Source organism: Vombatus ursinus, unplaced genomic scaffold (assembly GCF_900497805.2).
Source record: "Vombatus ursinus unplaced genomic scaffold, bare-nosed wombat genome assembly UNPS02014841.1, whole genome shotgun sequence".
NCBI lineage: Eukaryota > Metazoa > Chordata > Mammalia > Diprotodontia > Vombatidae > Vombatus > Vombatus ursinus.
The window spans coordinates 17,553,878-17,579,265 of record NW_020954619.1 but is presented as its reverse complement, the minus strand read 5'-3'; the positions used below and the strand labels follow the sequence as shown (position 1 = coordinate 17,579,265).

The window sequence follows — 25,388 nt, the reverse complement described above, 5'->3', positions numbered from 1 at the left end:
TTTACATTGGTTATTACTGTTTTAATTTGTAGTTGAAACATGGATGGAACTTTGAGTTAAAAAATAATATATATTTTTTTTCCTCTGGGATTTGTTGCATTTAGGGATAATTCAGAGAAGTGACTAAAACTGCAGCTAAGAAAATAAAGTCAGAACAGGTATGAAACTTTGAACAGTGTAGGAACTTAAGACAGTTGGGAAAGAAGGGATTCTGTTTACAGTGAGAATTCCAGGAATGGAATTCCCATGGCCTAATGCTTTGTTTAGTTTTTTTCCCATGGAATTTCCTGACTCATTGCATGCATTTATCAAACCAAGGAGCTGGGGCAACACATTTCATACAAAGTAAAAACAGTGGCCAGACATGGCCCTTGCCTCTGTCTCAATGAGGACCTTTTCCTGGTTATACCTACCTTCACTTTAAATGAATCAATCTTTACAGTCAAATCCCATCACAGAGCACCCTACTCCAAATATTTGGCTATGCACTGCAGGTTTGGACATCTCCTTTTCTGTCACTATCCAAATTACAGACTTTTCTATGTGGCTTTTACCTTCCACACTAAGATATAAGTTATATTAAAAGGGTCTCTAGGTAGAGCAGTGGTTAGAGTGCCAAGACTGAAGTCAGGAAGATCCTGAGTTCAAATGTGACCTCAGATATTTATTAGCTATGTGACCCTGGGCAAGTCACTTAACCCTGTTTGCCTCACTTTTCTCATCTGTAAAATGAGTTGGAGAAGAAAATGTCACTCTGTTCTAGTATCTTTGCCATTGTCAAATGGAGTCGCAAAGAGTCAGACACAATTGAACAATAACAAAATATTTGTAAATTGAATGCCTTGCAACATTTTTCTAAGAAGGTTGAATTTTCTGACTTTGATTTGGTTTACTTTTAAATATGACTGCTTAGATTCTTCCCACTTGCATTAATGATAAAAATGCTTAGAAACCTTAAAAGTCTGGCCAATATGGCAGATTCTTAAAATCTCACCCACCTGTGATTGATGTTCTAATAAACCTTGCCGGTGGCTGAAAGAAGGCTTGGGTTGAATTCATTCAGGCAGGACCCGGGTATCACTATTTTGGGGTCCCAGCACCTCTAATCTTCTAAACCTCAACAAAACCAAAGTTCAGATCCAGCCTCAGACATTTACTAGTGATCTGACCCTGGACAATTGACTTAATCTCTAATTGCCATAGTTACTTCATATGTAAAAGGGTGATAATAACAGCACCTACCTCCCTGGGTTATTATGAGGATCATCAACCTGGAAGAGTTTTATCTAAGAAACACAAAAGGAATTAGGTTGTCTGTGCATTTATTTTCTCTCAAGCTGGCCATTTACATGTATGCAGAGCTATAGACAAAGGCTGAGGTCCCCTGAGGAAGCCAGTCTAGGCTTGATTTGGGGGTTGGGGTGCCCAGTTTATATGCCTTTTGAACAGGGGCTGATACTACCCCATCATTGTTTTACATTCAGACAGAGGAAATCACTCTTCTATCAGACCAACCCCAACCATACCAGACCACTCCCAGTAATAAGTGTCTAACCTTGGATTTGAACTCAGGTCTCTCTGACTTCAGGCCCAGATCTCTCTTTCGTGCCACCTAATGGCCTGGTTCACCCGACATGGAACAACCTGGTCGCTAACTTTTCAGGCTGAATTTCAAAGCAATTTTACTGACCCAAAGTTTTTTGTGAAAACAAAGACCTGTCTTTTCAGTACAAATATTTTATTGGTGTTAGAGTATAGCAGTGAAACCTGAACTAAAAATAACCCTTAAGCAGAGGGAAATGGTAGGTGTGAGCAGCACTAACTAACGATGTCAAAAATGAAGGACTCCAAAGAGCAAGAGTAAATGATATCATCAGAGAATTGTATGAAAGAAAAAAGGGGGAAGAGAATAAGCATTTGTTAAGCACCTGCTATGTTCCAGTGCATTTGAGACTTTACATCAAGTTGTGGTATGTGATTGTGATGAAACACTATTGTGCTATGAGAAATGATAAGCAGGATGGCTTCAGAAAAACCTGAAAAGACATATATGAAATGATGCAAAGTGAAATGAACAGAACCAGGAAAACATTATATATAGTAACAGCAATATTGCAGTGATGATCAACTATGAAAGACTTAGCTACTCAGGTCAAGGAAATGATTCAAGGTAATTCCAAAGGATCCTTGATGAAAAATGCTATTCACCTCCAGAGAGAGAGAACTGATGAACTTGTGGTGCAGACTGAAGCAAACTCTGTTTACTTTATTTTCTTGCATTATTGGGTGTATGTTTTACAATGGGTCTAATAAAAATGTTTTGCATAATTTTTTTAAATATGACTACCCAAGTTCCATGAATTTTATACCCATTATTCCTTTTCATTAGGATAGTGAACATTTTTGAAAATATGCCATATAGCTGTTATGCTTCATATTCGAAGAGGACAAATATTGCCATATAAGGATCTCTAAAAGAAACAAGGACTTTTTAGCCTTAAAAAGAGACTCAAGGTTTACTGGAAAGATATACTTAATTGGAAGAGGGAATAGACTTGTTGTTCTTGATTATATTACAACAATGGGTAGAAGTTGTAAAGAGTCAAATTTAGGCTTATTGTAAGGAAAAATTTAACAGAGAGCTAGGCCTTAATGGGATGGGCTGCCTTGCCTAACAGTAGATCCCTCCCTCACTTGGGGTGTTCAAGCAAAAGGTGGATGACCACTTGATGGGCTTAGTGTTAGGGGATTCTGGTTCAGGTACAGGTTGGACTAAATGGCCTCTTAGGCCTCTAGTCTCTGTGAGTTGTGATTTTTTGAGGAGTCTATAATTACTTTAGTTGGGTGAGTGCAGCTTAATTGTTTACTAACTATCTTCAAAAGCCCTTCATTAGCATGAGCTCTTTACAATAGGCATTGTATTTTTCTTTCTATTAAAAAATGCTTGGAATTCTGCTATATCTCTTCCATTTTCTTTGTATTTATATTTTATTGGACAGAGTGAGAATAAAAGGAAAGGCAAAAACATCCTTATCTAAAAGCCAATAGGAGCTATTTGACAAGATACCTATATAAGTCACCTAGCGTGTATTAAATGCCTGCTATGTGCCAAGCACTGTATTAAGTGCTGAGAATACCAAAAAAAAAAAAAGGATTTGGAGGATGACATCATGCAAATAACAAAATAACAATATATGAGCAAGATATATTCAGGATAAATTGCAGATAATCCCAGAGGGAATGTATTTAAGGTTAAGGAGGACTGAGGGAAGCCAGGAAGGAGAGATGAGGAAATATATTTAAACTTTGAATATCAGTATTTTAAAATATTATTTCATTTCAGCGCTATACTTGGAATCATTGAATATTAGAGCCTAAAAGGTCCTAAAGGTCATCTAATCCAACCCCATCATTTAAAGAAGAGAAAGTAGTTAGTGCTCACTCTTTCTCTAACTGATTTGATTTAGCTTTATGTATTTTTTTTGTATTTACTTATTTTTATATGTGGATTTGGAGCAAGAGAACCCAGTAGTGTCACACCAATGCCACTGAGTACCTGTTTGACTAACCATTTAACCACCTAGGACTTCCGATTCTTCATCTATAGAATGATGGGGCTGGACTAGAAAACTTTTGAGGTTCCTTCCTATGTCTATGACCTTATGATCATCTTGAGGGCAAATTCCGTATCTCATTTTTGTCTTTGTCTTTACAATATGTAGCAGAATTCCCTACACATAGTAGTTATTCAATAAATGCTTAAAAATGTGGTGGTATTGAATTAAATTGGTTGATTTTGTTGTTCATGCATTTTAGTCATGTCCTACTCTTCATGACCCTATTTGGGGTTTTCTTGACAAAGATGCTAGAATGGTTTGCCATTTCCTTCTCCAGCTCATTTTACAGATGAGAAAACTGACTTAAATGACTTGCCTAGGGTCACACAGCTAGTAAATAGCTAAGTCCAGATTTGAACTCAAGAAGATGAGTCTTCCGGACTCCAGGCCTGGCGCTCTATCCACTGTGCCACCTAGCTGCCCTGAGCCCAAAGGACATAAAGTGACTAGTACAAGAAGAAAAGGTTAGTTAATTAGAAACCTAGAAGGACTAAGGTTTCTGGTCTCCCAGTTTTGTGCTCTTTCTATTACAATATTTGATATTATAATGTTATTTTAATTAGCTATTTGTTAAGGGATGATGTTGTAATATTTTATCCACGTACCGTGAGATCTTAGGGAGAAAGTTGACATTTACATTGACCAAGGTTTTATTACAAGAAAAATAATCATAATCTGTTTAATTTTCAGTGAATCAAACTATTTGCATCTGATAAGAATTTTATCCAGTATATTACTTTCTTTTCCACTTCTTTTCTTGTTAAAAAAAAGTCCCCCAGGGTAATTAAACACTCAGATATACATGACTGTAGTGTCAAGGTTTTGAAAGGAAACATGAAAAGCCAGAACTTCAAAGGCTGTGTAGCTGTGGAAAGTTTTTAATAATAAATGGACAGATATGAAGGACATAAAAATTGAATATTTGGGAGAATAAGAGTGGCTGCTTTTTTTAAAGTTTAACCTTTGCCCCTTTTTTAAGAGGAAAAAAAAAAGATAAGCAACTTCCTAAATTGGAAGTTCAATTTCCTTCAATGATATTTATCTTTAGAAAGTACTTTGCCATTCTCAAAAATGCCAAAAAAAAAAAAAACTATTTTCTGTTGAAGAAATGAATGATTTTTGACAAAAGTCAAGTGTTTATGGGGTGCCATGTTGGATAATGCTTCTGGTATTGCACAAAAATGGAGACAGTTTTTTAAAAATAGAAACTGAAAAGAGAAAAAAAATGTTTTTGGGGAATGATAAACATTTAGAACTTTGGCTTTTTTCCCATTTCCCATAATTATCCTTCCTTAGAGATTCTGCAAACTTACTAGATTCAAATGAGTTTGAATGGATTGAAAAACCAAAGTACAATCTACCACAGAAAATTCTCACTGCTACTGCTCCCCTTCCTCCCCCTACCCGACACATAAAATTGAGTTTTTAATCCATGGAGATGAAGATAAACAAAGGTGTTTTTTTTTTGTTTTTTGTTTTTGTTTTTTTAAGAAAGGTCAAGAGTTTTGTTATTGTTGTGTTATTGTTTCTAAAAAACATAAAAAAAATTGACAAAAGAATTGGGGATGAATAATAAAGGGATATGTAAAATAATTGAAATACTTTTTATTTTCTAAGGATCCAAAGAATTTAAACACCAGGATAAAATTAAAATACATTTACAATTTGTTTTTTTTTTCTGGTTTATTGACATACTCTCCTGGGGAACTATGCGCTCATTATCATTATTTAGCTGTTATTGCCATATATTTTTTAAAAAATATTTTCCCCAAAGAGAAGTATAATAATAGTAACAATAATAGCTTACACAAATATAGCTCTTTAAGGTTTGCAAAATATTTTCTATTCAGTTACCAATTAATGTAAATAAAGATTTAAGGTCCATGAGTGTATAATTTCTGCTAAGTCACAGTCAAAAGCAAACTTGTTTAACCTTTTAATGAAGTCTCTTCCTTAGGTTAGCTAAATAATTTTTTATTTTATGCAAAGTAGAATACATATACATATGCATATTAACATATATGTATGTGCATATGTGTGTATACATGTATATATGTATGTATATAAAAAGACAAAAACATAGTTCCTGTGCTCAAGTAGCTTATATTTTAGTGGAGACAACATGGAAACAAATACAAGATAGACATATTGTAAATGAGAAATAATCTCAGAAGGAAGGCAGTGAGGGAGACTGGAAAAGACCTAATTGAGGTCTTACTATCTAGGTTTTATTCTACTCTTTCTTATCTTGAGGCAAACCAGTTACCAATTAAAATCACATTAAATTTTTGTTTAGCAATATATTCTTGGAAATAATGTCATATTACTAGAATTAAATATCTTAGCAAATCTATAATATTATTACTGCTAAGTAAAACCAATAATACAGTGACCTCATCTGAAAGTGCATGTAACCATTTCCCATCTGTAAGATTGCCCTTCCCCCAACATACATATTTCTGTATTTAAAAAAAGAAAAAAAAATTAAATCTATTTTCTCTCCTTTTAACTTCCCACTCCATTGGGAGAAAAAAGAAGAAAAACAATTTTGTTGCAACATCAACAAATGTTCAGAATCAAGCAACATTAATTTTCTCAGTGATATAAAATATACATTGTGTATAAGATTTATATGTGTGCGTATGAATAACAAACATTAGTATATTCTAATGGGGGAAAGAGACAGCACAAAAAGGGGGCTGAAAGGAAATGGGGGAAGAATGAACATAGTCAGTATAGGATCAGTGTAAAGAAAGTCATCCCCTTCTGTATCTTCCCTTTCTTTTGCAGCCAAATTCTTGGGGGAAAAAAAATTATCTAGACTCATAGAGACTAGTTTCTCATTTCCCATTCATTTTTAACCTCAAGTTTATAATCTGGTCTCTGACTTAGTCACTGAACTGAAACTGCTTTCCACTTATGGATAGTTCTAATTATAAGGAAGATTGTTCATACTAGATGTAAAATTGCTTCTTTGCAAATTCTGACCATGTTCTTTGTTTCGCCTGGTAGCAACAAACAAAATAAGCCCAATGTCTCTTCCTCATGAAAACTCATCAAGTATTTGATGATTTGATGTCATATTTATCATGTCCTACTCTAAGCCTTCTCTTCTCAAAGCTAAACATCTCTATTTGTTTCAACTCACCTGGATACATGTATATGTGACATGTTTCATATTATGACACATGTGTGTGTGTCATAATCTCTAGGCTCTTCATAGACCCTCAACATAGATGTCATTCTCAACTCCTCACTCTAATAACCAATCTCTTCTTGTTTCTTTCCCAACATATCTCATATGCATATATAGCTCCTTGTCTTCCCTGTCAGTGGCACCGCCTTGTTCAGGCTCTCATCACCCACACTTGGACTATTCTAACAGCTTACAGGTTGGTTTCCCAGCCTCAAGTTTACTCCTACACCATTTCATCCTCTACTCAGTTATCAAAACAGTGTGATGTTTAAAAAGTTCAAGAGATATTTTTGTGGGTAATTAATCATTTTATTAATAAATCTAGTATTTTATTAATAGAATGGTCAGTGCCGCCCTAGAATTCCAGAGATTTCTCATGGTGGGCTCACAATTTATATGTCCTTGGAAGAGAGGGTGTTCCTGAGGGTGGCAATCAACTCTGATTGGTTAGCAAGTAATAAGAGAAAATGAATATTACAATGAGGGTCTGGGTGGTGGCAGGGAGGGGGGAGAATGTAACTTTGATTATGTCATTTACTTCTGAATTGTCCAACCTTGGGCAATCTAATCAAAGAATTTATCCCCACCCAAACCTATTGGGAGCACAATGGGTTTCCCCACCTTAAATTCCTTGTAAGGTTGGGTGGGGTCTGATCACCATTGAGGAGAAAGCTAGTTTAACCTTCAGAGACTGAGCTTTGAAATGAGGACTTTAGAAAAAGGTGGAACTCTGGATCTCCCCAAATCATTGGTTATTAATAATCATTTCTCTCCATGATCTTCCTAAAGCTCAGGTCTGCAAAAATTGCCTCACTTGTAGATTAAACTCTAGTGCTTTCTATTACTTCCAGGATCAAATACAAAATATTCTAGCTTTCACACCCTTTCATAACCTGGGCCCTTCCTATCTTTCTAGTCTTCTTACACATCTGTCATCCAATGACATTGACCTCACTGGAGGCCATTCCTTACACCCCTCTTAACTTGGTGCATTTTCACTGGCTATTTTTCTTGTACAGAATTCTCTTCTTCTTGGTTCCACCTTCTAGCTGCCTTTAGATCTCAACTAAAATCCCACCTTTATCTCCAAATATAAATAAATAAATATATATGTATATATATATACACACACACACACACACACACAGGCATATATACACACACATATGTATAGGTATGTATATGTATATGTGTATATATATATATATACACACATATACATATACCTACATACACAAACACACACACACACATATATATATACACACACACACATATATATACACACATACTTATATAATGTGTCTGTGTTTGTGTATTTTGTTTGTACATTGTTGTTGTTAAATAGTTCAGTTGTGTCTGACTCTCCATAACCTTGCGGATCATAGCATGCCAATACTGTCCATAGGGTTCTCAAACCATGCTACTGGAGTAGTTTGCCATTTCTCTCTCCAGTGGATTAAGGCTATTAGAGGTTAAGTGACTTGCCCTGGGTCATACAGCTAGTAAGTGTCCTGAGGCCAGATTTGAAGGTAGATCTTCCTGATTCCAGGCCCAGTGCTCCATCCACTGAACCACCTGGCCATCTCAAAATTTGGGGGATACAGGCAAAGCAGTACTTGCTCAGTTTAGTTCAGTTTGACTCTGTGTGACCCCATGGAATTTTGTCCATGGAGTTGTCTTGGCAAAGATACTGGAGTACTTTGCCATTTCCATCTCTAATGTGTTTCCATTTTACAGATGAGGAATTGAAGCAAATAGGGGTTAAGTGACTTACCTGGGGTCACAGAGGTAGTAAGAATCTGAGGTCGGATTTGAATTCAGATCTTCCTGATTCCAGGCCCTCTGCTCTATCCACTGTGCCACTCAGCACGTAGTTATTTGCAGATTGTCTGCTTCTTAGATTGTGAGTTCCTCAGTGGCAGAGACTATTTTTTACCTTTGTTTGTATCCCCAGGGCTTAGTACAGTTCCTGGCACATAGTAGATGCTTAATAAAATGCTTGCTGACTTGACTTCACCTTCTGATTGCCTTCATGCAGATGTTCTCCAGGTTATCAATGCCTAAAATGCACATCCAAGATTTGCCACTGTACTCCATATAAGATCTGACCAGGGCAGATTACCCAGGCACTCTTATTTCCCTAGTCTTTGACTAAGGAAGTTCAAAATCACTTTCTTAGTAATCTTACTAAGCTTTCTTTCTGACTTAGTATATAATCTGGCAACTTTCTTAGCTTCTAGATTATTCTTTTTACGCATATTGAACTTTCAGGCCACTAAGGTCCCTAGATCTTTTTCATACTAACTACCATTTGGACACATGTCCCTCATCTCACATATTCAGGAAGTTTATCTTTCTTTTTAACCTTAGTGTAAGATTCCCCATTTATCCGTATTAAATTTCCTCTTAGATTCATTCCAATGTAGTAGCACCTCAAGATCTTTTTAATTCTTTATTCTAGTGTGTTGGCTGTACCTCCCATCTTTGTGTCACATATGAATTTTGTAAGCATGCCATATTTGTCTATTCAATTTGTACATGAAAATGTTAAATAGTACAGAACCAAACTCTACTTTTCCAAGAGGGAGGGTGCAGGAGGAGGGGTAGCCACAAAGCAGAGAACAGATTTGTTCTCTAGTGGAAAAGACAGTATGGACAACTACCAGATATGGGAGGGAGGGAACGTGCATTTATTAAACACCAACTAGATGCCAGGTATTGTGTGAAGTGCTCGGCCAACTAGGTGGCACATTGGATAGAGTGGCGGGCCTTAAGTCAGGAAGATTCATCTTCCTGAGTTCAAATCCTGCCTTACACTCTTACTAGTTATGTGACCCTAAGGAAGTCACTTAACCCTGTTTGCCTCAGTTTCCTCATTTGTAAAATGAACTGGAGAGGAAAATGGCAAACCAGTCCAGTATCTTTGCCAAGAAAACCTCAAATGGGGTCATGAAGAGTCGGAAACAACTGAACAAAAGCTATACAGCTATTATTTCATTTGAGACTCACAACAACTCGATGAGATAGATGCTATAATTCTCTCTATTTTACACTTCAGGAAAATGAGGTGACAGCATCTGCTAACCTACTTTTTCAAGGCCACACATGCTAGTTATGAGTCTGAGGCTGTGTTTGAACTCAGATTTCCTTACTTCAGGCCCAGAGCTCTAATCATTGTGCCACTTAATTTCCAGAGATGTGATGATGTCTAGAGAAAGCCAGATTTCAGGTAATCAACATGGCATTGCTAAAACATGAGAAGAATATCAAGGATATAGGTAAAATTGCTTATAACAACAATACTAACAAATCACTCCCCATCATGCAGGGTATCCCAAAATTCTTAGTGCAGTTTGTTGTTGTTAAGTCATTTCAGTAGCGTCCAAATCTCCATGATCCCATTTAGGGTTTTCTTGACAAAGATATTGGACTGGTTTGCCATTTCATTTTCCAGCTCATTTTACAGATGAAGAGACTGAGGCAAAGAGAGTTAAATGACTTGCCCAGGGTCACACAGCTAGCAAGTGTCTGAGATCACATTTGAACTCAGGTCCTCTTGACTCCAGGCCCGGCATTCTAGCCATCACATCATCTACCTGCACTCTAGGTTTTATACTATTAAAGTTTAAAAATGCACTCACTTTTGGAACTCTGTATGGTTCTTCAAGGTTTACAAAGTACTTTCCTTGTGGCCATGTAAGATATGTCACTTATGTATTATCTTCATTTTAAAAATGAGAACTTTGAGAATCAGAAAGTTTAAGTGACATGTGTACCCAAGGTCATGCAGTTAGTATATATCAGGATTCAAAATAAAACATAATAAAATAGGCTTCTGGTGTTTTTACTTTATCACAAGGATATTTAATAAATCTCATCAAAAATTAAATTATATTCTCTAAATCCTTTCATTTTGAATGTCACTATAATCAATTTTCTTTTGAATCAGTAGTGATCCTACTGTCCCAAGTCTAACTTAATATTTTTGTAGATTTTAAGTAAACAGACGAATGAATCAAGTTTCATATTAATGTTTAGTTAATATGGATCCTTCATTATAATTCTATACATGTTCATTTCTCCAAACTCTTTCATTCTCATATATTAGAACTGAAAATTTAATTTCACATACTGTTGATTTGTTATCACATTACCTATAAATAACTATTATACTGGGTGAAATATCAACTACATAAAATTAATCGATAAATATTTATTGAGAGACTGTTATTTGAAAGACACAGTTAGGAATGCAGTGTTTGGAATGAGCATGCCTTCTAATATTGGGAAGGACCCTGCTTTGATTCTAGGGTCCAAATGAGAATGTGAACTGGTAACTGTTACCTCCTGCCTTTTCTCCTCTCTACTTCATTGTCTGGTAGCTCAAGTGTGACTATAGTCAAAATTAATAGCTACAATTCTTTTTGAAGCTACTCTTCCTTGGTTTCCATGGTGATATGACAACAACAACAAGAACAACGTGATGGTAATAGCTAGCAAAAATCCTTTAAGGTTTGCAAAGCACTTTACTTATTTTAACTCACTGGATCCTTACAACAGCTCTATCATATAGGTGCTGTTATTATCCCCATTTTATAGATGAAGGAACCGATGCATTAAAAGGTTAAATGACTAGTCCAGAGTCACACGACAAGTAAGTGTCTGAGGCAGTATTTGAACTCTGGTCTTTCAGAATCTAAGTCAAGTGCTCTATCCACTTATATTACACTGCTCTGGTTTATCCCTGGCACCCCTGGTACTTCCTCTATCTTCCAATCACTTCATTTCATTATCTCTGTTTCTAAAGTTGGGGACATGCCAGAAAATATTTGTAACTTATCATTGTTGTTAGCTGTATGACTTCTTTCTAAATATCAGTCTGGGGATTTTCCACTCAAGTGGTGTGTAGGAGGGAATCTTCATTCATAATAACTGAAATCTACCATTTGTCATTTTCTTTCTCCAGCTTATTCAGAAGTTGACAGATGTTGCAGAAGAATGCCAGAACAATCAACTAAAGAAACTGAAAGAAATTTGTGAGAAGTAAGGAGAAATTTTCATTAAGATTGGAAGATGTATTTATAAAAATATATTTATAAATATATTCAGTAAAAAGTTTCATTCATCTGCCTTTTTTTTCTCTTTATTGCATCTTTGGCTTTTAGAGAAAAGAAAGAGTTGAAGAAGAAAATGGATAGAAAAAGGCAGGAGAAGATAACAGAAGCAAAGTCAAAAGACAAGAGCCAAATGGAAGAGTATGTAAAAATACCAGCAAAAAAACCCTTGGAAAGCCTCATTGGAAAGTGGAAGACTTCCTTCTGAATCTGCTACATATTTATTCACTCACATAAATTCCAGTTCAATTTTTAGGGGTTTTTCTATTGAAACTAAACATTTAAAAATAATTCTTTATCTGCATATCACCACCACAAAAAGCATTTAGATAAGAAAAGAGGAAACTATCTCTAATAGCCAAAGGCTGTTCAGATAAAGTAGGAACCATCCTCCACAAATAAGGCTGAACACTTGGCCTTAATTCTCTTTCCATGGAGATACCTCAGAGTAGAATCTGATCCTCAGCTCTTAAGACCCCAAATTAGCTAAAATTTCAACAGCATTTGTGTAACCCCTTAATAATGTAAGCATCTATAGTGCTGGATTATATGTGTAATGTTCAAAAAGCATTTTAAAGTTAATACAGAAGCAATTTTGAGACCAAATCAATTGTAAGGATCATAACCTGTCTTATACTAGCCTAACGATGCACTGATTATTTGCTTCTAGGGAGAAGACTGAAATGATCCGGTCATACATCCAAGAGGTGGTGCAGTACATAAAGAGAGTACGTCAGCCGTTTCATTCCTCTTTGACAGCACAAAATGTTCCAGTTTCTAAAAGACAATGAAACTGTAGCTCCTCAATAATAAATATTTAATAGATATTTATTAAGCACCTGCCATAGTGTTAAGATATGGTGCTACAAATTGGGGGCGGAGAGGAAAAGACCCTGCCTTCAAGGAACTTACAATCTAATGGGAGGAAACAAAATATAAAAAGTTGAGAGGGTGGTTGAGGATGTCAGGGGAATCTCTCCTTATATAGAAGCTTGTAGTTCATGGCCCCACCCTCCAATCAGAGGGACAGTTATTTCCATATATTTCAGCACACAGAAGAAGAATAGCTAATGTATGGCCCTTTCAAGCTGGCAAAGCATTACATATACTATCTTACTTGATCCCTAAAACAAACCTGTAAGGTAGATGCCTTAAATTACAAATGAGGGTGATTTTGAAAAATCACCCTCATTTTACAGAAAAGGAAACTCAGGCTGAAAAGGTTATGAAGTTAGTGATAACAAAAAAAAATTATTTTAAACCTCCTTGAGCTACCTAAAGAGCTTTTCTCAGGTGCCAGCTTATCTGTTTTTTGTTTGGAAATTGTTTGAGAGTTCATTGTATGGCACATCCCCTAAAAGCAGAAACTAAAAAAGTGATACTTGTGTGGTACTTATGTTCCATCTCCTAGCAGAGGGACTTCCTGATCCCCCCTTTCCTATGTGTTCCCCTCCCATTTTACTATGTATTTACTCGGCATGTGTTTTGGATTTATTCATTTATGTACATATTTTTCCTACCAATAGAATGTGAGTTCCTTGAGGGCAGGGACTATTTCTTTAATTTTCTTCTTTTTATTCCCAGAACCTGCCATGATTAGGTATTAAATAAATGCTTGTTGAATTAATATATTAATAAATGCTAGCAAGGGCATTTCAGGTCGTTGAGCCAGAGTATAAAATATTTAAACAGTTAGCTATGTTGCTAGAGCTTTACAAAGTTTTCATTTACTTTCAAAGTGTGATCTTAAATGTTTTTATTAAATTGAACCTATATCCTGAGAAGACTTATATGAATTGATGCAGAGGAAAGTAAACAGAACCAGGAGAATAATTTGTACTATGACATCAATATGATAAAGACAAACAACTTAGAAAGGATTAGAAACTTGTATCAATGTAATGACCAACCACAATTCCAGAGAGTGGATGCTGAAACATGCTACTCATATCCGTATAGAGAGATGAAATATTCATAGTGCAGAATGATACACATACACACACACACACACACACACACACACACACACTTTTATTTCAACGTGGTCAATGAAGAAATTTGTTTTGCTTGAAATGACTCTAACTCGGGTTTTGTTTCTCTTTCATTCTCATTGGGGGTGAAGGGAAGAAAAGAAAAATTTTTAAAATCTTGTGGTTGTCCTAAATGTCAGAAAAAAAAGAAAACAAAGAAATTGATCCTGTTTCTACTTTTTTCAGCTAGAAGATGCACAAAGCAAAAGGCAGGAGAAACTTTTAGAGAAACACAAGGAGATCCGTCAGCAGATACTGGATGAAAAACCAAAGGTAAATTAATTTATTCACACACACACATACATGTTTATGTTTGAAAAGCACGTTATTTCCTGATTATGCTTGATAAGCATTTTGGTACAAGTTCTCCATTCAAAACTTGATGATACCATTGTAGCAATTCTTTCAGTGTGCACTTAGCTAAGCAGATCAGGAACCCTTCCTTCTGGGACAGGTATTTGATGTAAAGTCTGGCTCTGTCCAGCAGAGTGTGCCCTTTACCGGAATCTCCTCAAGCTCTATGGAATAGATAGGTAGATACATAAATACGTAGAGTAAACCCACCAAATGATCAGGAGAAAGAAAAGCACAAATTTTACAGTGTAATTGTGTGATATGCCTGACATTTTTCAGTATCATTTAACAAAATTAATTATGCTTAGGCTTATATTTGTTGTTTTAAATCTGTATCGTTTAGAAATCAGATCAGCATTCATGTGAATAAAATGAACAAATGACTTGCTAATGTCTAATAAATTAAATTGTTTTAGGTCAAATAAAATATATATGCTCTAAAATACATTCCACCAAATTTGAATTAGAATTTATATTAGATACTACTTATGTTCAGAAAAAAAGATACTAAATGTTTTAATACATCCCATCAGTCCTTCCAGCATTGGTGTGGTTATAAATATGGAGATCAGAAAGGCATTGATACTATTTTCTAGATGAGTGGGGAGGTTGGGGTTGAGAATTTTGCAAGTAGAAATTCTTGTACCCTTAATTATATGTACATGCATATACATATATACACATGCACACATACATATATGTATGTATGTATATATACACATGTATATCAGTTTTTGCTTTGTTTATGTATCAACAATGTTATCAACAAAATTTAACTCTTCATGCATTTTCTGTGGTCCAGTTAGCCTCCATATTTCCTATACTGACAAGATCCTTTCTAAGCTTAATTTCTTAATCCTATCACTGAAGTCATCATGTTAGCCATAATTTTCAGTAGTGGTAACAGTTTCTTTAGAAACAATAAGGACTTAAATTTCAACATAACTCAACTTCCTATTTAAATATTCTTTGCCATCTTTTAGTTGTTTCCATAAAGGCAAAGCAAAATACATTTTAATAGTTGCTTCAGAAAATTTCTAACTTTCTACACAGGGATGACAGCTATTTACAAAAAAAGTCAGGGCATTCTCCAGTGTTTCATGATGAAAAAAATGCCAAATTTTATGGGATGGTGATAATAAACAAATAATCCAGTGCCAATCCAGCTTGAACTTCATACAGAGGAAAGTATTGTTAGTTGAGTAAAGTATTACTGCTTATGAAATAATAACAGAAATGTCCTGGCCTTAATGGGTACTCTCCAGGGCAGTTTTCAGCTCAATGATAAATGTAAAGGGACTACTGTGAGGACTTGGATCCGGATATGGGAATTGTGTCCAACAAACTTGAAGAAGGAAGAAAACAGAAGGGCAGGTGCAAAAGCTAAAGAAAAAGAAGTAAGATGTAGCATGGAGTGGTGACTGAATCCAAGTAGTCTTTGGGTGTTTGGGGATGCTGTGAGATCAAGAGACAAACTGCAGGTGACAGACACAGTGGATAGACTGAGGGAGGAACGTGTAGATTGGGACTGTCATGGCATCCAAACCAGGAGTCCTGGCAGAATCCCAAGGAGCCCAGATCCAAGCTGAGAGTCTGGAAAAGATTCTACCCTATCTCCAGAGTTTAGAAAGATGCCAAACTGGTGCCTAAGAGCAGGCTGAGAAGGGATGAGGACGATGATTGACAATTTTTCCAACAGCATCCACCCACTCACTAGGTAGCAGCTTCCTCATTCTCTTAAGTTTTCCCTGGGATGTTCTATCCTGTCCACCATAGTGGGAAATGCTAGGGATTCCACCCACCTCTGAGGAGTAGAAAATCACTCTAGTGCTTGTTATTTTCTTGGGTTTTTGTTCATTTTTAAAATTGCTTTCATATTTTAATGAAAGACATTTGCTATTGGATGAGTGATTCTTTCTTGGCTTGATAATAGAATATTATACTGGATGAAGGCTTGGGCCATGATTTGCACAAATGATTATCTAAAATGCTCACATTGAACCTGGGAAGAGTAGAACAGGGTTCGAGAGCTTGAGTAATCAGAGACTTCTAAGGCTTAGTATTGTACTCAGTGATAGATCAAACGCCTCATTATTACTAATCTTGTAAACAAAGAGTTAACCTGTCAACAGCCTGGAAAGGCCTTTCTATGTCCCTAATATATTCCATGGCATCTCATTCCTCAGTTATGGCACACTAGAGGGATTCAGAAGAACCTTACCAGAAACTCAGGAGGGCCTCACCAATTATTAAAGAGAACCTCCTCAGGCTCTTCCTGAGTGTGTATTCTTTTTTTTTTTATTTAAAAATGTCAATTAATAAGTATTTATTTTCTTACCTCCTCCTTACCTTTTATTTCCTTTCTCCCTCCTATTTCCCTTCCACTCTATTAGGAAGGGGGGTAAAGAGAAACAAAACTTTCACAACAAACATACATAGTCAAGCAAATTCTCATATTGGTAATGTCCAAAATATATAACTAATTCTGTGCCCTGAGTCCACTATATCTCTGTCAGGAGGTGGGTAGCATGGGTAACACTCCTCTGGAATCATGGTTGGTTATTGCATTAATCAGAGTTCTCAAGTCTTTCACAGTTGTTTTTCTTTACATTGTTGTTGTTATTGTGTAAATTGTTCTCCTGGTTTCTGCTCACTTCACTCTGTTTCTCTGAAACTGTCTGTTTTGGCATTTCTTACAACGTATTGGTATTCTTTTACAGTCATATAACAAAATTTGTTCAACCATACCCTAATTGATGGGTGTCCCCATAGTTTCCAGTTCTTTCTAAACATACGTTCTACACTCTTCTCCCTAGTTAAAAACTTTCAGTCCCTGCAAATTACACCAGAGTGCTTTCTCAGATATGGTGGCCTGCATCTCCAGTTCTGGGTTATATCTCTCAGAATCTAATGCATAACTGATTTATCCTAATTTTTAAAAAATACCTTGCTTAATACTTAAATTCTCCTAAAAGTCCAAAGCAATATGTCAAATGTTTTATTGTGATACTCATCCATGACCGTGGACATCCTCTAAAAGAGACCTGCTATAATTGAGTTATCTAGGTGCTTAAGCTTATCTGATATATAACTGTGTAATGCTCTCCTAGATTCATATCTGTCTTGGTGTTAACAAGGGTTTATTTTAATTCCATTATTTACTATACATAAGAACTAAAAGACAGAAATGCACACTAAGTATGATCATTGTAGGAAATGTAAATGAGGATGAAAGGGAAAAAAATAATTGGAGACTCAAAGGAAGTAACTGACAAAGTATTCTTACTTTATTTATTGAAATTAAAGTATAAATAGTGACTAAACAAGTTTTGTTGTTTGTATTGATGTTTAATGTTCTTCATTATATAATATTTTAAAAGATTTCAAGGCATTTCATACAAGCCACCATGAATTAATCTATAGCCAATAAGATAGTTGAGTTGGTATAGACTTGGTTTAATTTTGGGTTTGTTAATTTTTTTTTCCTTTTATAAATCAAAATCTTTTTGTTTGACTCATGAACTCACTTGTGTAATAGCTGATGGGGTGACATGACCTGCTTTTTTACATAGAAACTCCTTAAAATATTTTTTCCTAGTCTGACACAGACTTGAGAGAAGCTAAAGAAAAATGAGAAAGAGAGGCCAAAGAAAGAGCCAAAAGAATGCAAATGGATGAAGGGTCCATGTGGTAGCATCCATTTGGAAAGTTTAGATAAGTTGTTGCTATTTAGACTGAAAAAAAAAGGAAGACTGAATGGTTTAATAAGCTCTTTAAATATATCAAGAGTTTAGTTATCCTTCAGTGAATTTAGGATTAATGAATAAATTAATTTATAACAAGAGAAATTTAAATTAATCAATATCACAGGGTTGGAAGATATCCTAAACACTGTTATTGTTGTTCATTTGTTTCAGTTATTTCTGACTATTCATTACCCTTTTGGGGTTTTCTTGGCAAAACAAACAAACAAAAAACTGGAGTGGTCTGCCATTTCTTTCTCCAGCTCATTTTACAGATGAAGAAACTGAGGCAAAAAAGGTTAATTGGTTTGCCCAGAGTCACATAGCTAGTAAATATATAAGGCCATTTTTGAACTCAGGTCTTCCTGACTTGAGGCCCAGCACTCTAACCACTGCCTAGCTGCCCCATCCCAAATGCTAGCATATGGATTGAGAAAATTGACAGATTTTCTTTGTGAAAAAAATCTGATAATCACATTAACAAGAATTTAGCTGGAAGCTTATAGTGCTTAATCTTTCTAAGAGGTAAGGGGATGATACCTTCTTTTTGGCTCTTCAATTACTTTCATTATATTGTTTAATCCTATAACTTCCCTCCTCACTTGTTTTTTTCTAACACCTTTCTTCCTTGTTTGTTTTCTAATTTTTTTCCTAAGGTTCCTTGAAAGTCAAATCTGTTTGGTCTCCTCTGCTATTTTATCTCAATAGTATTATTTATTTCATGCTAATATGGGCTCGGAGGATTGATGGAGACCTTTAGTCCCTTGAGTGTGAAAATGTTTTACATCAGCATGATTTTCAAAGCACTTTAACATCTGTGATCTCATTTAATCTTCACAGCAAACCCGACAGGAATGTAAGACAGAAGAGACACTGGAAGGTTAATGGAGAGAGTGGTGTAGAGACAGGATTGGGACATGAAATCATGTCTTCTGACTTCCAGTCCAATGCTCTCTCAACTAAAGGCAGATCATGCTACTGCAGAATACTGGAGTATTTTTTTTTTTAATCCCACCTTTGCTTTTATAGTCTCTCAATCCTGTTTTTTTTTTTCCTCCAGTGAAATGAGTTCTGGACTTCACATTAAAAGATCAGGGTTCAAATTCCAGTTCTGTGATATTGGACTAATTACTTAATCTTTCTGACTCCTTTTTTTCCTTGCAGACAAATTAAAATGATATTAGCCCCACCTAGCTCAGAGGATTGATGTGAAAAGCAAATAAGAGATAATATATGTGAGAGCCTTTTCAGTATGTGGCACTCTATATACATGTATATGGGATGGAGATTATATTTTCATTTTATATATGCACAGTTTCATATGCCTCCATTTAGATCTTGATTTTGAGTCTTATAGATTCAATCTCCACATATCTCTCATAGTTATCTCATATCTTTCTCTTTGACATATGGTCACCACCCTAGGTCAGAGCCTCATCACCTCTCAACTGGACCACCACAATTTCCTCCTAAGTGTTCTCTCTGCCTTGTCTCTTCCCACTCCAACCCAGCCTCCATAATTCTATCAATATGGAATTCATAAATCACTCATTTTACTGTCATTTCCTTGCTCAATAATGGCTCTGTATTCTCTCTAATCAAATAGAAACCCTTCTGTTTAGCATTTAAAGCTCTTCAACCTGGCTCCAGCCCACCTCTAAAGGCTTATTATAAATTCATTCCCTTCACTCATTTTATTTTCAAGTCAAACTGATATTCTTGCAGATCATCCTTACACAGCACATTCTGCCTTCCACCTTTGTACCTTTATAAGGCTTGTTCCCCAGGCCTATACTTCTTCCTTATTTCTGCATTTCCAAACCTGTAGCTTCCTTTAAAGTGTAACTCAAGTATTACCTTCTATAAGAAGTTTTTCCTGATTCCATCAGTTGCTAGTACCTCCCTCTACCATTTCTATGTATTTATTTGCATTTTATTTTGTATAAACTGATATATGGACATGTTCTTCCACAGTGTCCCTTAAGTGGTATTATGGCAGTTATTTTAAAACAGAATAATTAGGGCTATCAATTAGTGTATTCCTAAATTTGCTCAGTGTTAGTTATCTGAAAAAAGTAAATGCAACATCTCAAATTGCCCTTTGGGAATAATTTATAATCTGGAAAAAATTCTTACTAATCAAAAATGAACTTCAAAAGCTAGCAACTTAATAATAGCTAGCATTTATGTAAACTGTGCATTAAGGTTTGCAAAATGTTTTAAATAGGTTAACTTGTTCAATCCTCACAACAACTCTATAAGGTAGATGCTATTATTAACCTCATTTTATAGATGAGGAACTGAAACAGAGAGATTAAGTCACACAACTAGTTAGTATCTGAGACAGGATTCTAACTCATGGTCCTGATGCTAAGTCCGCTGCTCTATCCATTGTATCTACCACCTAGATGCCTAGGTAGACTGCTACCTTGCCAGTTTGACAAGCCAAAGCCAATGGCTTAAGTATGATAGAGACAAATTTGGCTAGCATACCAACCTTGGCCAGGCCTGATTTACTGAATTATATAGGTTGGCCAATTTGGTGATGTAATATATAATGCTTTTGATTCTGGGAGCTTCATGTTTTAAATTTTGTAAGTGAAAAAATAAAGGACAGTAAGTAATAGAAGAATTTAATCCCCAGTGGTGAGTGACCTGCACCAGTATAAATATCTTGTTTCACAGTTTGGCATTAAAATTATATATGTATTTGTATACAAGTCCCACTGAAACTTATTATTAAGTCACAGAAATCAATAAAAGTGTTTTAAAGGATCTTCAGGGCCTGTTAGATAGTATTTTTTATTCAGGAGGAAATTTCCAGATACAACTTTTTTGGGCAAACTATTTGATTTTATCCCTTAGTATATATTGCTATCAGTTTTGCTCAGGGGTGACTTTTTACAGAAACTTCATCTCCAGAATCCTTAAGCCCCATGCAGTAAGTCCTGGTCTCCCCTTTCAACAATATAATTGCAAAATAATTGGTTTCACTGGGAGTGCCACACCTGAATGCGTTTGCCAAGGCCTTAAGGAAGAGGTTTATATAATATGCAGGAAGAGATAAAAACCAATCAAGGAAACATCCACCAATCCAGAGAAATGACTCCAATTTCAGAGGCCTAGCCTATTCGAACTGATGCTTTTGTCAAGAGGACAGCTTGACTTTTCCTCTAACACTCAAGAGACAGAGAGAGAGAAAGAGAGACAGAGACAGAGATGGAGACAAAGATTGACTTGATGATATTAAATCACAACTAATGAAGAGTTTTCCCAAGTGTGCTGAATACATTCCCACTCTCCTGCACAAAGACACACACACACACACACACACACACACACACACACACACACACATTTTTCAACATACTGAAGGTGTTCACTTAAGTCAGATGAAGAGTCCCCTTTTCAGGGGGATTTTTAATGAATTTTCTATGAAACTGCACAAAACTAGTTTGCCTCCATCTCCAGTCTACTATTACTGCTGTGACATCCTGTTTGCATTCCATGCTTCTTGGAACACAGCTTTCTGCTTTAACTTAGCTCCTCAGGAAAAGAAATATTTCCAGGAAGCTTTAGAGCATCCTAATTTGTGCATGAAGAACATTTTAATCATGTAGCCACATGTTCTTTTTCACTTTCAAGGGGATATGGAATGATTAGCCTCAATTTCCTCTTTAGCATCCCTGTAACAAAATGACTCATCTTTCCTGGATGAAGTCGTTCCTATCAAATCTATGAATGACCAGACTTATGTTCCAGGAGTGCTTAGGAAGTACTCCTATCTCTTCACCCCCTTCCTAATATTCCAGAAAAGTGCTGCTTTCTTAATTTGCTATCTCAACTAAAATTATGTATTTATTCATGATTTATGCACTATCTTCTTACAGAAAAGAATCAAGGCAGAAAATTCCATCTCTTAAATCAGAGGTTCCCTAAATTTCCATGGCACCTTTAGGCCAAAAGAAATACCTGACAGTTCTGTTTATTAAGTGGTTAGATCCAAACAACTTAAGACATTCATGAACTAACAACATAGTAGCTGTTTGAAAAAAATACACATATTTTGAAAGAAAAATATTGTTTCATTTTTAAATAACTGCAATTACTAATGGGATTGGTGTACCTTTTGGGCACTGTACAACTTCTCAAACCTTGGAATTAGATTGGATACCTCCACTCTCATGTCTTCTTTGAGATTGATTTTCACTCAGTGCTTGCTTTTTATCACAGCAACCAATGAAAATCCAGTTTTGCAAAGGAGGTCTGACATCACAAATTAGAAAGTTCAAGATGTTATTGGGGTAGGCAAAAGTATACATAATCAAAAACATTTCTCAGATGTTTGAGAATGTCATCAAAAGGATGTAGAGTGTTCTAATGTGAAACCATGAACTTTCAATAAATGACTCTCTCAGTCTGAGAGATGTCAAGTAACCGGTTTTTCCTTCAAAAATTTAAAATATCCTTTGGCGCCCCTGTGAGTTTGCTACAGCAGCTGCTGTCCTAAATCATTTACTTGAGCCATCTCTAATTTGGTAGCTGGCATAGAAATTTGGTTAAATAGCACTGAGCCTCCCATTCCTGTTTCCTATTTGGCATCACTTTCTTTATGACCCTATGGGCCTATACCAGATCATTGAGCACCTAAACAATGTGTTAAAAAGAGATGTAACTGTCTAGTGTTCCTTCTTCCTATATATTACTTTCTCATACACACCCACTTTTCTTTCTCCTTCCTAGAGACAAGGAATAAATGGTATATGTATAGAGCTCAGGGAGGAAAGTAATCACCTTCCATATTGGAGGTTTGTAGCCAAAAAGGGATGGGTCAAAGGTTTCCAGAAGTCACTGAGTTCAAAAAGAGAGGAGGAAATGGACTTTAAGGGGAAGGATAAGCTGACCATACTTCTTGCTGACCCAAGATAATATTTAACCTGGAAAAAAAAGCAATATTATATGTGTCTTTAAATATTTGAAGAAAGACAAGTTCTGTTTTATTCCAGAGGGTAAAACTAGAACTAAGAAATAGAGAGGAGGCAGGTTTTGGCTCCATATAATGATTTTTTTTTTTTAGCAACAATTAGAGTTCTCCAATGGTGAAATGGACTACTTTGTGAAATAGTAAGTTTTCATCATTAGAAGGGTTTTATTAGAGGTTGATATCATCTGTCAGCAATGTTGTGACACTTCATAGATTAAATGAGAGGTTTGACAACAAAATAAATTATAATGTTAGAGGGAGACATGAAAAAGTGACCTTGAAACTGCTTTTTCAAGCCTTTTTTTTCCCTACTCTGGCCACCCCTCAATGGCTATCCATTACCCATGCAATAAAATACGATTCCAAGATCTTCCATGATCTAGCTCCAACCTATCTCTGATGCCTCACTGTTCTCCTTCATGTGTTCTATAGTTTAGCCAGACTTTATCATTAGCTGTTCCCTGATGTTGTCCTGAATTATACTGCTTCTGGATATAGCTGGATTATCCATTGGGGGATGCACTACTTCCACGTTATCTGTTGAAATCTTTCCCTTCCTTCATGGTTCAAATTCTGGTCAAAATCCTCAGTGATTTCCCCTTTCTCTCATCAAGTGAAATTTATCTCTTCCTCTTCATGTTGTTTTTTTTTTAAATGAACTTCTTTTGTCTTTATCAGGTTCTATGTTGTATCATATTTGCATATACATGTATATGTAGATATATGTATGTATATTTATATATACATACAATATGTATGTGTCCAAATATATATAGAAATATACGTATCTATATGTATATATACAATATGCATGTATAGATGCATCTATATACATATATGTATATGTGTATGTGTATGTGTGTTTGAATCACCCTTATTAGATTGAGGACTGTTTGAGGAAAGCGTTGTTTTCACCTTCTCATTCTCATCACAATAGCTTGCATATAATAAGTACTAAAAATTAATTGAATTAATGACAATCCCAAGCAAAAGACTAGATAAATTATAGTAACAAATATAGATTTTCTTTTCACAAATTCACAAATTCTTTTTTAAAACTTGATCAGATCAGGTTTATCACAAATATAATGAGTAGGTTTTCTTCAATGAGTAGACAGTTCCAGCAGCCAGTTGACCTGTTGCTTAAGTTAATATCATCAAATCTACACTCAGTTGGGCCAAAACTAGTGTGAACTCAAGACCATAATCATCATTTAATTTATTTTAAAAATGAATTATACTTAGAGTTACCAAAAAAGGAAACTCCACATTACTTCAGAGGCAGGTGACCTGGTGGTAGTAGGGAGGCCCAAGATTGTAAGCCCCAAAATTTTGGCAGTGGCATTCAGGATTAGCAAAACACCATTTAATCATTAATTCTGTTGCTACCTGACATATACGGGACTTTGCATATGACTGATATATGATTTCTGAATTCCTTCCTTCCTCCCTCTATGTCTTTCATAAAGTACATTCTTTATTTTCCACTTATAACTTATGACATGGTGGGCAGCAGCAAGGAATTAAGACTAGATATGCTCAAGTTACAGTTCTAAAGCTACAATCATCAGTATTCCATTACAGCATTTACCCTCTGGGCAACAAGACCAGGGAGCATGATGCTTCTCTCTGTGCCAAGAAACATTTTTTTTTTCAGACAAGAAGGTAAAGTAGAACCTTCCCTCCTCTTATTCTCTTCTTTGCCTAGGATTATACCCACCTAAAAGGAAGAAAAATCCGGTTGCTATGACCAGAAAGGCTTCTTTATGACTGAACTGAATAGGGCTTAGTCTACATATACATTTTATTTAAGTGTTATAGTCAAAGATCATTGTGACTTAGAGTAAGAACCCCCATCAGTGAAGACGAATTGTGAAATGTATTCACCCACATCCTGTTACATATTTCTGTTCAACTATCATTACTTTTTTTTCCCTTGAACTAAACCCTTCATTGCAGTTAAAAAGGAAAGAGTACTGGATCGAGAAACAGGAGTCCTGGGTTCTAGCTGCAGTTCTGCCACTAGCTAAATTTATGACCTTGGGGAAGTCACTGAACTTCTTGAGGCCTCAGTTTCCCCATTTGTAAAATTAGGGCATTGTATAAAATTATCTCTAAGGTATATTCCAGGTCTAATTCTAAAATTCTGTGTTTTTTAGTAATGTATTTATATAAGTATATAATTCAGTCATATTTTATGATAAAGATAATCAATCAGTCAATTTAATATTAATAGTTATGACAAAGATATAGGATCTTACTTTAGCTGATAAATAATTATCCTTCCTGACAGAATCATAAACTGAATACTAATTCATGATTTTATTAATGTTTCTTCCATGCTATT

At 35.5% G+C, this 25,388-nt stretch overlaps 1 protein-coding gene across 2 annotated transcripts in view; it reads left to right on the top strand.

Annotated features, from left to right (window-relative positions):
- Nucleotides 1-25,388, top strand: part of PLCB1 (phospholipase C beta 1) — an 840,557-nt gene that overhangs the window by 757,933 nt on the left and 57,236 nt on the right. For both annotated transcript variants that reach the window (XM_027840410.1, XM_027840412.1), the window contains exons 28-31: nt 11,783-11,859; nt 11,982-12,071; nt 12,601-12,658; nt 14,147-14,233. In XM_027840410.1, the coding sequence (XP_027696211.1) occupies nt 11,783-11,859; nt 11,982-12,071; nt 12,601-12,658; nt 14,147-14,233 (312 nt within the window). The remainder of the gene's footprint in view (nt 1-11,782; nt 11,860-11,981; nt 12,072-12,600; nt 12,659-14,146; nt 14,234-25,388) is intronic.